The sequence below is a fragment of the Eimeria necatrix genome, genomic scaffold (genome assembly GCF_000499385.1).
Source record: "Eimeria necatrix Houghton genomic scaffold, Enh_scaff195, whole genome shotgun sequence".
Classification (NCBI taxonomy): domain Eukaryota; phylum Apicomplexa; class Conoidasida; order Eucoccidiorida; family Eimeriidae; genus Eimeria; species Eimeria necatrix.
The window spans coordinates 24,622-38,104 of record NW_013652587.1 but is presented as its reverse complement, the minus strand read 5'-3'; the positions used below and the strand labels follow the sequence as shown (position 1 = coordinate 38,104).

Here is a 13,483-nt window from a genome sequence, read left to right as displayed (position 1 = left end):
GGCAACGAGAAAATCTGAGTGAAGTAAAATGTAGTTCACGATTAATCGCTCTAAATAATTGTCTATTGAACCGGCCTGTTTTTGAATTGAAAGCGGACACAAACAGCTGTTCATAGCTTGCAAAGGCCTTTGAAATAGCTAAGAAACTCCTCAGAAGGTCAGCGTCAAGACAAATTACGTTGGAGGATAGCCATAAGCCTACCGCCGATGTTTCACGTTAAATGAAGGACGCACACAAACCTTTATATGAAGAAGCAGTAACATATTTTTTCTCATAAGAGATGCTTTTCATCTGCCAACTTAAGTGATGCATAAAGCTTGTCTTTTACGTGGCTTTCAGGAAGACCGAGCAGGGAAGCAATTTGCGGAGGCATGCCAAAAGTAGGCCCCGTTTGCATGCAGGACCAGTCTCTAATACACAACTTTTAGTGCTTTTAGTGCTGGGCACTCACTTCTATCCAGTCAAAGAAAAAATTTACCACGCAGATTTGAATCGCAGTTTTTCCACATCTAGTAGTTTAGTATACAAAATCATTCTGCGAGCTTGTGCCTTCGTAGTCCAATCAGCTTGTGCTGCACAGTTAGGAGTAACAGATGTGCTTCGCTGAGAGATATCGGGCTTTGGCTATACTGCAGTGATTAGCCTATATTCCTAAATGCCATCAACAGAAATCTGAAGTTCGGAGGCTTTGTACTGTGCCTTTGATTTCGGATGAATGTTTTTTACAGCTAACGTTGTCAGTTCAGCTCAGCTGGGCTCATAGTTTTCTCTTCGCTTCGGCCTCCAAAGGCTCATACGTACCACTCACTAATTAATTAAAAATACTATTTACCATTAAAACAGCCCAAAATCATTATTGCAAGCCATGGCTTTGAGGACCGCATCAGTCTTCCTTCAGTGTTTCTCCCTCATCATCCCGATGTGGTACGCGCAGCATTTTAGTGCCCGTTGCCAGCCACAACCCCCCACGCCTTACAGCCGGAAGCGTAACTCCTTTTGCGAGTTTCTGACTTTCGTTGAGTACGTAAATCTACACATTCTGAAGCATTTGACTCTGAAGGCCGTGTATGGGCAGCAATAGAGTCCTGCCCACAAAAGCGAGCCACAAGCTCGAACTTGGAATTTTTCCTCTCTTGCCTTCCCTATTTGCATCTCTGCGTCTCCCATTCTTGTACTTTTTTATTCAAGTGTTATTCTTGGCTCTTTTTTCTGAGTGCTGCACTCTTCGATCAAGCATTATGCTTTGTGAGAACTTCTTTGTTTTATTTGTTCGCTGCTAACTCCACTGTCCTGTCTTCTGACAACACGTTAGACAGCTACGCATTAACATTTAAAGGAGCGGCTTCGCTTTGAGCTGGTATGTTTCATTAAAAACTCACATTGAATTCATTTGTGTACTTCATGCTGCAACGGAAGAGCGCCATGGCTTTCTGTGTGTTGCAGATACTTTAGTCATTGCATCTCCGTTCGCACTTCCTCTACTGCTCTTTATCTGTCAATGCTTGCAGGACAATAGAACACTTGTGAGTGCAAATGGCAGCTAGCGTAGCCATTTATGAGCCTTGTGATCGCTAGATGTATCCAGGATTACACGCACAAGGCTTACCGGTGAGAGCAATTAACGGCATCGTAAGCTTCGGGCGTTTTTGCCTGTGTTTCGTTTTTATTTTGTTCTAGCTGTTACAGTCTGCTGGAAGCTTTGTAATTCTGTCAGTGATCCCCGATGCACCAGACCTTTGGCTGCTGATGTTTAGAAGAATTTTCGTAGCCGCAGATGGGTTGGCTAGCTCAGGAGACGTATGAAGTAGCGAAGGACTGATTCTTCATGAATCAAAGAGCAGAATACAAGAAATTCTCCTTCAGTGGATATATTTCATGCAATCTTAAACTAAGCTGTGCTTTGCATGTATTCCTGCTGATAGCACCTCCTTTTGCAACTTTGCGTTTCCAAGGATTCGTGTGGGCGCCTCGCCTTGTGTTGGCTTGCAGTGAAAAGACGCCTTTTTCTGAGTGTCTTTATTTCGAATTTCACTGCGAAAGATGTGATTAGTGATCATAAAGCTGTAAGCTTGGACTCGTTAGTTACGCCGCTAGTGCATTGGGCGTTGAAGATTTGCAGTAAAAATATAGCCTCAAGTTTTTACTTATGGACTATAAATACTTCAACAAGCCTCTCCCAGACGAGGCGCCTGGAAGTCACGCAAATCATTTTATGGATCTGCAAGTTCTACTGAGGGCAGACATTTCTTTGCCGCTCTTGAGTCACAAAGCATGCAGGAAATGCGGCAACTACAAGTGTTGAATCCACTGTGGTTACACTCTAAAGATTCCGGAGGCTGTCCCAAGAGAGCCAAATCTTGATTAATTAGCATTAAAGTACCTTACGCACGTAGCGGAAACTTTGCTAGCTGAAAACAATCTGTGGGCCCCAAACTTGCTACTGATCGACCGAGAATCCTGGGAAGTCCATACGGCTCAGAGATGCATTTGCTAGAAGCTGTTAGGAAGGTTTGGAGTATAAGCTTCGTGAAGCCACTGAAATGAAAAGCTAATGGACTTTTAGATGAAGAAGCATAAGGGTTTGATCTTGTTCATATCTTTCTGTTCACCAAAATTTCCGGTGCTGCTGATCGTGAAGGGTGCAAATTCAGACGCGTGCATTGTGTTTGTGCATCCTTACTAAAGGGCGCAAGTATTCTTCCTTTTTTTAAATACTGCACGTCTCTTTAAAGATACTTGTCCTTTTTTACAACAGCGTGCATTTGTGAGCATGGGCTGGCTTTCTGCCTGGCTGAGGCAAAGGCAGTGTTTCTACTCTGTGCTAACCGTTAAGTTTGAGTAAAACTAGGTACTATCACACAGCGACACGCGTGGAAGACACTGTGTTCTCATTTCATCCTCTGTTGGAGGCTTTGGTCTCTCACCACAGTTAATTACTTTGCAGCAAACGCGCGTCTCATACTGTCACATTATAGCTACAATCTTCGTAGACAGAAACACGTTTCTCGAGCTTTCGTGGAATACCCTGTGCCCTGCGGTTCCGACGGACTCGGCAGGAATACTTTGCCCTCTCGACTAAACGTCCTACAGTTGTCTGTGACGCCAATCGCAGAATTTTTCAGTGCAACAGTGGACACCTACAGTGTTTCTACTCACGGGCAAGGCATAACCGGAGATTTATATGTTGAAGCATTCTTACTGAAGCCTGGCACCAAGGCGAAGACCAAAATGATTAAATGTCTTCTGGTTGTGGTCGCAGCTGGTGCTGCCAGATTTTTGTTTTGACCAATGATAAGGCTAATTGATAGGACAGCAACCGTTGCAGGAAACAGCGATTATCATTTGCTTCGATATTCGTGACTTCTGCCAGCGGGGCTTGAAGTCACTCTTCACAGTAGGGGGGGCGACTCGTAAGCAAATACAGTGCAACTGCAAAGCATCGAACATTATTATAAACGTGTGAGATATCTAATTTTTCGTCACTGTAAAGGAGCTTCGTTCTACTTGGCGTGAAGTTGTTCGATGCAAGCTGATAGCTGCAGAAAGTTAGCAGCCATCAGCGCACCGTCCCTGGAAAAATTTTCGCGAACCATTCCTTGTCCTTTTAAATAATCACCTAGGTCTAGAACTTTGAGTACTGAAGTCACTGACATAGCTACTGTGCGCACAGCTAAGCATGGTAATCCGCCTGGGCAGTGCCGTGCTGAAGAACTTGCACATGCTCGTAGCAATGTCATGGATGGTCGATGCAACGCCGTGACACTGCCCAACATAAATATATTGTGGTCCGCATTATTGCACAAAATGAGTACCTCTACCGGGAATCTGGCCCAGGATACGAAAAATGTAGAAAAGGGCAAGGCAAGCTAACAACCAGGAACCCTCACGTCTGTGCTATCCAGCAACGAGCAATTCAAAAGAGATGTTACCTTTTCTCCATAAAGTTTGATCTCTCTCAGAGTAATACAAGCAGTGCTGAAATTGACATATTTCTTTCCAGGCTCTTGCGAAGTCACCCAGAACTCTGTTGCAGTCACCCAAAGGGTCTGCTTACTCACTGGGAACCGACAGAAAGCATGAGTAGTAGGCTTCAGATTTGACTGTACTTTATCTCAGACAAACGGTGAACTGCTGGGAGCTCCGCTTTTTCTAGAAAATGTGGAGACCAGTACACCAAGTATCACTGCAGCGCAGGACACAGGACACCAAAAAAAGTCTCACGCACTCAACAAGACCAATGCAACAGGCCCACAACAGCTAAATTCTTTCATGAGAACAGTAAAGCAGACTGTCCAGAGCTTTCGCGTACGTAGCCACTGTTCGTTAATGTTTGCCCATCAGTTGAACCTCCTCCCGGAAAACATTAAACCAGTAAAACAAATATTGAAGTCCTCTGAACTATTTTCTCATTGACTCATGCATTCCCTAGATCTTCCAAACAGGAAACGCAGAAGTATGCAGTCGTTGGCCGTGAGCCCCTCAAATGCACTGTGTACAGGCAGAGCAATCAGACCCTGTGGAGAAAGTGGAAGACCTTTTGGCAAGTTTACGAAAACGCTTTGACGACGTGCATTCAGAGGTTAGAAGGATGAGCGAAGAGGTTACACGATACAAGGTAAGGTGTAGAGCTACATTCGATAAAACAAAAACACCCGGCAAACGTGAATCACCTCAATAAAAAAATTTTCTCTCCGCACCGCAAGACTGCTACTTTTTCTAAAGGTCATCGTTGCTCTGAGTGCCCCTGTTTAGGAGGGTATTCGCCAGGCTGATTCTGCGGAGCATCAAGTTTCTACGGAAAAAGCTCGCATACATGAGGTCAGCCAAAGCTAACCTAGGAGTAAGCTTTATGTAGAAGAAGTGCTATTGGCCTGAAGCTTGCCCTTTGGAGAAGCAATTCAACGAGATACTGGCTTGTCTTTTCAGCGTGCAGCTGAAATGAAGAAATCGCTTGCGCAGTTAAGTAAAAAGGTTTCCGAGGCTGCTCATACCAAGAAGGTTTACATGCATATCCTTCAAAGAACGAAGGTACCGCCCAACTTTTCAGTAATTCTTTCACCCATCCGCTATTTTAAATCAAATATTTCCTTTTTTCCTCCGGTAGTTGTCACTTATTGAACTTGGTCACTGTTACTTCTTTCTGTCTCTGTCCTGCGATATCTGAGCTTGAGAAGGATGCGGTTAGAAAAAAAAACTTAATGCTACAGAGCAGGCTCAAATGCTTAGGTCTCCAACTGAAGGAAGAACACCGTGCCCTAGAGTGAGCCGGTGGGCATTCTGGATGGTTATATTAGCAAATGATTACGTTTCCGGCAGCCAGCAATAACATGTAAAGTTAACATGCTGCGTGATGCTCATCTGACTTCAAGAATAGATGTGCACAAACCGCTTTTAACTTTTTCCAGGAAGCAAAGGAAGAAAACAGGTTCAGCACTTTCGGAGATAAGGCAGTTAGAACGGGTCAGTATCAAACGTAATACTTTATAATATAAAGATATACGATGTTGCTGGCATGGTTTCCCCGGTCCAGAGAGGGAGCCCATGTGGATACGTGCCTGGTGTTAGGAATTGGAAGGAGAAAGGATCATCTGTAACAATGGGCTCAGGGAAATATGCGAAGCAAGTGACATGAGAAGGGCTGCAGTAGAGAAAAGGTAAAGGCGCTCCAAGTGCGTGAATATCGAATGGTACTTGCATACCGCACGAAAGGCCCTATATGGGAAAACTTCCCTTCCAGTCACACTCCTGTTATTAATTTTAGTGCTGATGAGGAATTCACTACTTAAGTCGTGATACGGGGAAATATGTAGATGCGCTTTGTTTGTGTGTCGACGAAAATGTAATAGAGTATCTGACATACCAGTCCTTCCACAATGCATGATTCTCTCAAATGATCCGTTCTAATCAGTTAGGCCCCAAAATGATAAAGGTATCATCTCCGCGTAATGTGTTGCTTCCAGAATAAAATTAAACGCTTTGTTTCCAGGGATTCGCGTGAAGCGAGTACACCAAGCGAACACTGGTTTTGCTGACTGCTGAGCGCAGACACTACGAGAGTGTGTTCACACAAACTTGGAATTTTGTGCAGGCAGCAGCTTGTTGAGTGGCAGCAAGCAGTCGTGAATGATGCTGCTGCTGCAGCGCTTTCCGCATCTTCCGGAAGGTGGAGAAGAATGCTGTGTGTCGAGAAGCTGATTGCAAACTATTTACAGAAGACCAATGTTGAGAACGTGGAGAAATGGCAATACAAAGAAGACACGTTCCAAAAGATCCGCGAGGCAACAGTGAGGCTTTTGGAGTGAAGAGCGTGGAAAGAAAAGTTTGGATTGCCTAGGATTGGAAACATCGCAACGGCGTCTTATCATGCCTATGCTGCAACTTAGTCGTTGCTGCCATGAAAAGGCATGTATGTTGAGGCTACTCAGGGAATGCTTGATGTTATGGAAATTGTAAATAAGTTTCTCAACGGAGAAGCGGAGAACCAAAAGCTGAAGCTCATAGCGGAAGAAACGGAAGAAAGACTTGAGGTAGCTTGCTTTAAAGAACAACTACTGAAAATGTCAAACACGTAACAAGGCTGTACTTTAGACCAAAACCTGGGCTGTAATGCAACAGTGTGGCAAGTCTTAGTATGACAAAGGATCACCAACATAATGGGCACAAAACACAAGAAAAGGGCAAAAATTTAGTTGGCAAGCGCAAATTTGTTTGATCGAATTCAGTCTTGCAGAAGGGAATATCAAGAGGTCGTCCGATGCGCAGTTGAAGAGCTCGCGCTGGGAAACTGCGCTCATATACGAAATCTGTATGCAGTAAGGCAGCAGCCCAAGGAACTCAACGGTTTCGTCCCCAAAACTGTTTTGCTCGTTGGTTTGCAATCCTAGTAGTGAATCCAACTCTGAAGACACAGCTAAAAAATGAAAATTCACACCTATCCAACATCTGGATTAAAAGGCGAATTTCTCATGACACAAAGTTTGTACTGATGCTATTGTGCCAGGCACTTGATGCACAGGCGCAGTCCTGGAGTGCAACATTACACACTCACGCAACAAGGTAAGCCGACTAGCCCTTGTACCTCTTCAAGCCCAGATTCCCATCCCTGAAGCGTGCAGAAAAGGGTTCCTGCAATTCAATGTTTCATTGGAAAAATGCAATATGGGGAATTGCACGTACAGGAATAACGTCCTGAAAAACTTCCTCAGTACTGTGGACCAGGCCAGGCGCTACGCAGCCAGTATTAACAAAAAGCTTGTGCAGATTGGCATTGAGGTGGGCGAGCGCAGAACATCTCTAGAGTTTCCCCGCTCTCGGCAGAGAGCACAGCAACATGGCTCCCAAATAGCTTAAAGGCATATGATGCGGTGTTCAGGCTCCGTACAACGTCAATGCAGAATCTTCACTCGAGAGCTACTTTGAAAATCTTCGGAATCATAGCATTCCAGCATTGCTTGGCCTTCAGATAGAAAACAAGCAGAAATTTAGTGGAATTACCGATGCACAAATACAAAACTGTGTGCGCGATTCAAAACATTGTGATAGCAGTACGACGCATCATGATCTACCACTCAATGCTCAATTGCCGGCACTAAATTGAAGTCGATGTCTCTCTTCTGAGGCGCCAGTCTTCTAGGCGCGGCTATTCAGAAACTTGAAAAAGGCGAAAGCAAAGCTGTAGTTGCAAATGGGCGCCATGATTTTGACAAACACGTTGATAATTATGAAGCACAATGACCTTCTTCAAAGTTAAAGAGTGAAGCAAAAAAAGCCTTTGCCGCCACGCATGCCCAGATGGCTGCATCTTCGCGAGCACTTCCTATCCGATCTTTTTTCTTTGTAAACTTGCAGGTAACATAATTCGAAAATACATCCTAGCATGTTGCCGTTAAGGAGCTGCTAAAATCAGAAGCTTGAACATAGAGAACGCTGGCGCTACTCATCGAAGAGATACACTGTAAAAATCTCAAATTCTTCAATGAGGGCATTCTGTTAAGTTAATTAATAACATTGAAGTGCCTGCATTTTAAACAGGCACACGTGCAAGAACTACGTTGAATGCATAAAAGGTGGCATTGCCGGCCCGCCAGCACAGCACCAGTAAAAGTATTTCACACATTATTTGACGCATTAAAACAGACAAATTGTGATATCTATGTTCAATCTACGCTGTTGCTTCCAGAGCTTGCTTCCAACACATTAATCCATCTAACTAAGTAGAACACTTTTCCTGCTAATTTAGATCCCAAGGGCTTGCTGCAGTATTAGCATGGGTTAACCTAATATTACTTTCGAGAATTTCTCTGACACTTGTAGGGACGGCTGCAGCACGTTTTCCAACATGTGCCCACAGAGCACGTATGTAAATGTATCATAGTTCTGCTAAATTTTCCTACTCAGTATATGTTAGCATATAATGAGCATCGGCATTCGTCAACTGCATGGTATTCATGAACGACAAAGTACAATCGAGGTCTAATAGCTTAAAGACGAGGTACTAAATTTGGAAAGAAAGATGGACGACTGGCAGCCGGCCTTTGGAAATGGGAACTAGGGCGCTACTGCACTGAGAACGGCAAGAGAGCAACACACGTTTTGGCCTCTTTGCGATTCAAAAGCTGTCCAGCCGCGAAAGAGCCAAGTAAACCCACTGCTGGAGTATCCAGTGTTATGGTGAGCGGGCTGCCTGCACAAAGCCTCCCTTGTAGAGGCAAGAACAATTTTTTTACAGACGACTGCTCTCAGAATTATATTGCCAAAATTTCCAAGTGACCACAATGCCCATAGGTGTGATATATGCCTGAAAAGCACTAAACAGAGTTAACCACATGCAACTATGTTCCAGGCTTTGGGGAATAAGCAGAGGGCTTCTGTCCACTTGCACCCTGAAAAGGAAGGAAGACAAAATTTGTCCGAAAAATCCTCTGCTCTTTAGTATCTGAGACACAGTTGGCGGCAATGTAAAAAGTGCTGAAATTATTACGTGCAGCCACCTCGACTAACCAGTGGCACCGTTTTAGGCAGCAAATCATAAACAACAGGAGAGTCCAATATTCTGCTAGAACAATATATTGTTCAACTTTTTGTGAAGCGCAAACAGTTTCAGGCGAAATTTCCCAGATAAAACAATTAGAGGTTCGCAGCCAAAGCGCTGCATGCATGTTGCCATAAATCATGAGCTCCTTACATGCATACTTGACTCTATGTGGCAAAATGAATTAGTGGCTAAAACTTCTTTGATTTTGGTCTTTTCCCAGGATTTTCTGCACTTTCATTCTTTTAGCTTTCCTCCGGATCTCCACTTGCTGCAACCTTCTAGAAGTGTTGATTCGATGAAGAAGCCAGAACAGTGTTCATCGTGGCCGCGTTCTTGTCTTCTAAACGAAACATTGTGGGCCGAAAAACGCTCTTTTATACGCGAGCAAGCTGCGAAACCCTTTGGAACGTTAAGGAATTGCTTCCTGCTCTATCAAGCAAGATCGTGCTCCGAAGTAACTATGCTGCCTTCCAAAACCTGTGGAAAATATTCGATTCTTGTCTAGGGTGGGCTGAAGGTGACTTTTCGTTGCTCAAGTTCACCTACCACTCAGGAATATATTCGTAAACGTTCTGTGAGCAAAACCGTCGTGTTATGGAAACAAATGACATCGGCACTTTAGAAACAAACGAAAACATCGAGCTGAACGCTGCCTGTAGTGTTGTTCCTGCAAGAGTGCTCCGAGAGTGTTTGAGTTCGTATTACAGCCACAAACTTCCACGCAGGGACAAAACGCCGGAACGTATTTCCAAAATTTTTGCTGTTCGTATTCACTTGGAAAAAACGCTTGAAAGATTTGAGCAGGTCTCAGTGAGTCTCGTGCAAGCCTGTGGAGGCACCAACAGAATCACAGCTTTGTATTAAGCCTCTCGCATGCCACAAGTGTTTATGCAAACGTTACGCTTTGTGAATACTTATCTACGATGGCAAGCACACTAGCCGCCACATCAAATGTACAGGAAGCATGTTGCAGTGAGGGAACGGAAGCAGTTGCGATTTACTTGCACGGAAATGTTGCAAAAGCGCTTGCAGAAGGCCTTGCTGCTACCATCAAAGCCCAGCCCAAAGGTAGGAGCAAGGAAATACAGTATAAACTGTGTGATTCTGATAGGTGAACTGCACTAGCGTTGGCCTGGCGCCAGATAGCTACCAAACCCAGGTCGCCTACACTTCCTGTTTTCTGAAACACTTTTGCTGGACTCTCAATCATTTTGCATTTACCTAAATGTCAAAGAATAAGTTAGTGTATGTTTTTATGGTCCGGACTCATCAGATCCGCCAATATTTCTTTCCCGTTGGCTGCTCGGATTTGTTGACGAGCGTCAGAAGCAACTAAAAGGCAGGGTGCCACAGGTCAGATCCCCTAGGCGCACTCGACCAGTAACATGAAGCACGGATTAAGCTATATTTCACCGAATATGCAGACCAGCTGCATTGAGGCCTCGCTTTTAAAAGTCAGGCTATCATTCTTAACAGGCGCAAAGAGAAAGACTGTTATCGCAGGCCTTCGTAAAGAGTTCCAGAGCAGATTTGATGAAGCAACAAGGAGAGCAAACAGTACAAGGGCACGTGAGGAGAGCTCAAACAGATACTCTTGGTCTCCGTGCATCCGATACTGAGGCTATTGAGGCTTTTCGAGCTGTAGAGTGGGTGGACGAAGAAACAGTTGGAAATCTTCTTGACTGTTTAAAGGAATCGGTTGGCGCCACTGGCGTTTATATGGCAAAGTACGAGGAGCAGATGGCTTTGAAGGATGGAAGTACAAATCCAGTGTTGAGATACATTGCCACCGATAAATCTCATACCCACATGCTTGGCCAGTGCCTTCGTGAGGTAATGTCTAGCCCTGTATGCTTCCACATTGTCTTCTCTACTTTAGTTCATGCACGCCTTATACTAGAAAGTATGTGAGCAGAGCAGTACAGCCGTTCACAAACCCACAATAACGGCGTTTGTGCACAGCATAGTAGCTCATAAAAGCAACAAATATATCCACCTAATCTTGCCACGTGAGCGCGAGTTATGCCTGTCACTCGGAGCTTATCAACTGCTGATATAAAGCTGAACTGTGATACCAAAATCGGGCTTCGACAGCCGTTTCCTGTTTTGTAGCACTGCCATGCATTCAATTAAAGAGCCCACCATGTACCTATATCATCCCTTAGCGGCTTCTGATGAAAAAAATTTCAGGAAGAAGGAATTACATGGGATCTTTTTCAAGAAGACGAAACTGACAAAGATGCAGAAGAGCTAATGAAGCCCTCTAGAGAAGATGGCGAGGACGAGGAAGGCGGACCCTTGGCAGAAGAACAGGAGGAAAAGCGCTGGACATCGACAGATACGCCTGAAGCAGAGGCAGACAATGTGTTAAAGCACAAATCTGTTTTTGTTGAAGAAGTGCTAGACAATCCCAGAATCTACTATTTTGGCCTCACAAGGCCTGGAAGCTATATAGCTGTCTCTGTAGAGTTCAACGATGTGGCAAATGCTGAGTCCGTCACGGCTTTGTCTAAATGGCTGAAAGGCAAACGAGAAAAAGAGGAAAAGATATCTTTTTCTGGAGAGCAAATTGAAGAAACTTCAGGAACAACTAGTCCGTTGAGTTCAAACTGCTCGGCCCGAATTTGTTTACAACTTGTTACTTTTTCTGAAATTTATTCTGTGTGCCTGCGGCAGTGGAAGTGCCTCAAAATGTATATTTCAATCAGCGTCTTTCTTGCGCTACCATATGCGCTCAAATTGAGAAGCAAATACTTGGGTGTTACGCTTGTTTAAAATCCTCCAAAAAATGCACAAACGTGTTCTTTTTCCGGTTATTTAGGTAGCGCTGACTCTACCGACGGTGATCTGAACGATGAGGAGGAGGCTCTAGCGAAGGAAAGCAGCTCTCTTGGTCCTGTTGAACTACACAGCACGCCAGCAAAGTATATTCTGTGTGCTGACTCCCTTGGACAGGAAACAGCATTTACGCAAAGTGCACTCCAATGCGTTCAAACATTTGCGAAGGAGATTGGGAAAGCCTTTGTCCGAACGCAGCGAGAAGCAGTGGAGCGACAAGTGAGATACTATAAACATAGCTGAAGCCAAAACATTGCCGTCGAATATATCTCTGAACAAAAATATCCCAGGATTTGCGCGAAAGCTGCATTCACAGCCGAAAGGTTCGTCAGCTGCCTCTTGCTGAGCTAGTCCAAAGAGACAGTAGTTTGCCATTGGCCTCTTTTTCTGACCACTTTGTGAAAAAGGCATATGAGATGTTGAATACTAGCGAGCTGCGAGATGAAGAAGATTACTTTTCTGAGTTACAGCAAAGGTGCTCAGTGAGGTCGCAGGAGCTACTAGAACAGCTGCAGGCCGAAGTGCTACGACAGCTTGATGAGGAGGAAGCAGAAGAGGCTGCACAAAGCGAAATGCTAAGGCAAGAAAAGCAAAGATTGCGACAAAAAAAGGCAGAGAAAAAAGGCCAGCTAGAAGGCCAAGAAGGTTACAAAGACGATGCGGAGCGCGAAGAACCGGTCGATAGCGAAAGTTTGTCGAGTGGAAAAGACGATGAGGAAGACGATGAAACCAATGAAGAAACGTCTGTGACTCCTCCTCTTTCCAGACAGTGTGCATTGGAAGCTGCAGCAGCACAGGCTGCACTACGGGCATTCAACGAAGAAGTTCTCAGCCAGTACAAGCATAGGCTGTCCTTCAGTGAGTTGTCAGCGCATCTGGACTATCATCCAGCCACCTAGTGATGTTGCACGCAGCCCACAAGAAAAGCCTACAGTGGCCAAGGAGACGGCGTCGGCGACAAGCACACTGTAATTATTGCGTTATCTCGTGTTTTACGTAGGCCAACGATACATTGCAGACTCTCCGGGATTGGTGTCAGCTGCTGCCGCATGCGCGCTTCTTCTAGGACACGAAGCCAGCCCACTCAAAGAATATTCAAAAGACGAAAATTCCCAGTGGAGTTGGAATCGTTTGCGCCAGCTTCTAACGCCAGCCTTTGCTGAAGCAATGCTGAAGTTTGACCCTAGTAGTGAGCAGTTCCGGGGAGCTTTGCTTTTGCCACAGCCTCCGATGTATCATTTGCACCTGTATAAATCTAATCAGAGTCCTCACTGGTGTGATTTGACATATTTGCAGAACCTAGGCACTACAGAGACAAAGCGAGCAGCTTGACATATATCGCCGAGCTGATAGAAGATGAAGCTAGAGAAGAAGATGAGCAGGCGCATCCATCAATGCAAGTTATCCTTTCTTCATGGGTATCTGTGAGCGACGTATAATCCCTGTAACGTCATTTTATATCAGTATTAGCAAGGCACTTTTCAACCGTAGAAAAGGTTCGTGGTCACACTAGCAAAATACAAGCGTTGACTCTTGTGGTGTGGAATTCCCAGCTTGCTGTAAGGGCAAGAAAGGCGGAACTTGTCCTAAAGCGGGAGAAGCTAAGGCGA

The 13,483-nt window shown here is 44.7% G+C and overlaps 2 protein-coding genes across 2 annotated transcripts; both read left to right on the top strand.

Moving 5' to 3' along the window:
- Window positions 1-5,629: 5,629 nt before the first annotated feature.
- On the top strand, window positions 5,630-7,351 carry ENH_00025520 (hypothetical protein, conserved; the record flags this gene model as incomplete). Its single annotated transcript, XM_013579807.1, has 6 exons — window positions 5,630-5,655; window positions 6,090-6,285; window positions 6,427-6,528; window positions 6,724-6,813; window positions 7,002-7,057; window positions 7,180-7,351. 6 exons carry the CDS (start codon window positions 5,630-5,632, stop codon window positions 7,349-7,351), a joined length of 642 nt encoding a protein of 213 aa, XP_013435261.1.
- Window positions 7,352-9,958: 2,607 nt separating this feature from the next.
- On the top strand, window positions 9,959-13,205 carry ENH_00025510 (hypothetical protein, conserved; the record flags this gene model as incomplete). Its single annotated transcript, XM_013579806.1, has 7 exons — window positions 9,959-10,103; window positions 10,309-10,388; window positions 10,512-10,868; window positions 11,226-11,628; window positions 11,857-12,092; window positions 12,281-12,731; window positions 12,874-13,205. The coding sequence occupies 7 exons, from the start codon at window positions 9,959-9,961 to the stop codon at window positions 13,203-13,205; spliced, it is 2,004 nt and encodes a 667-aa protein (XP_013435260.1).
- Between the last annotated feature and the right edge of the window lie 278 nt (window positions 13,206-13,483).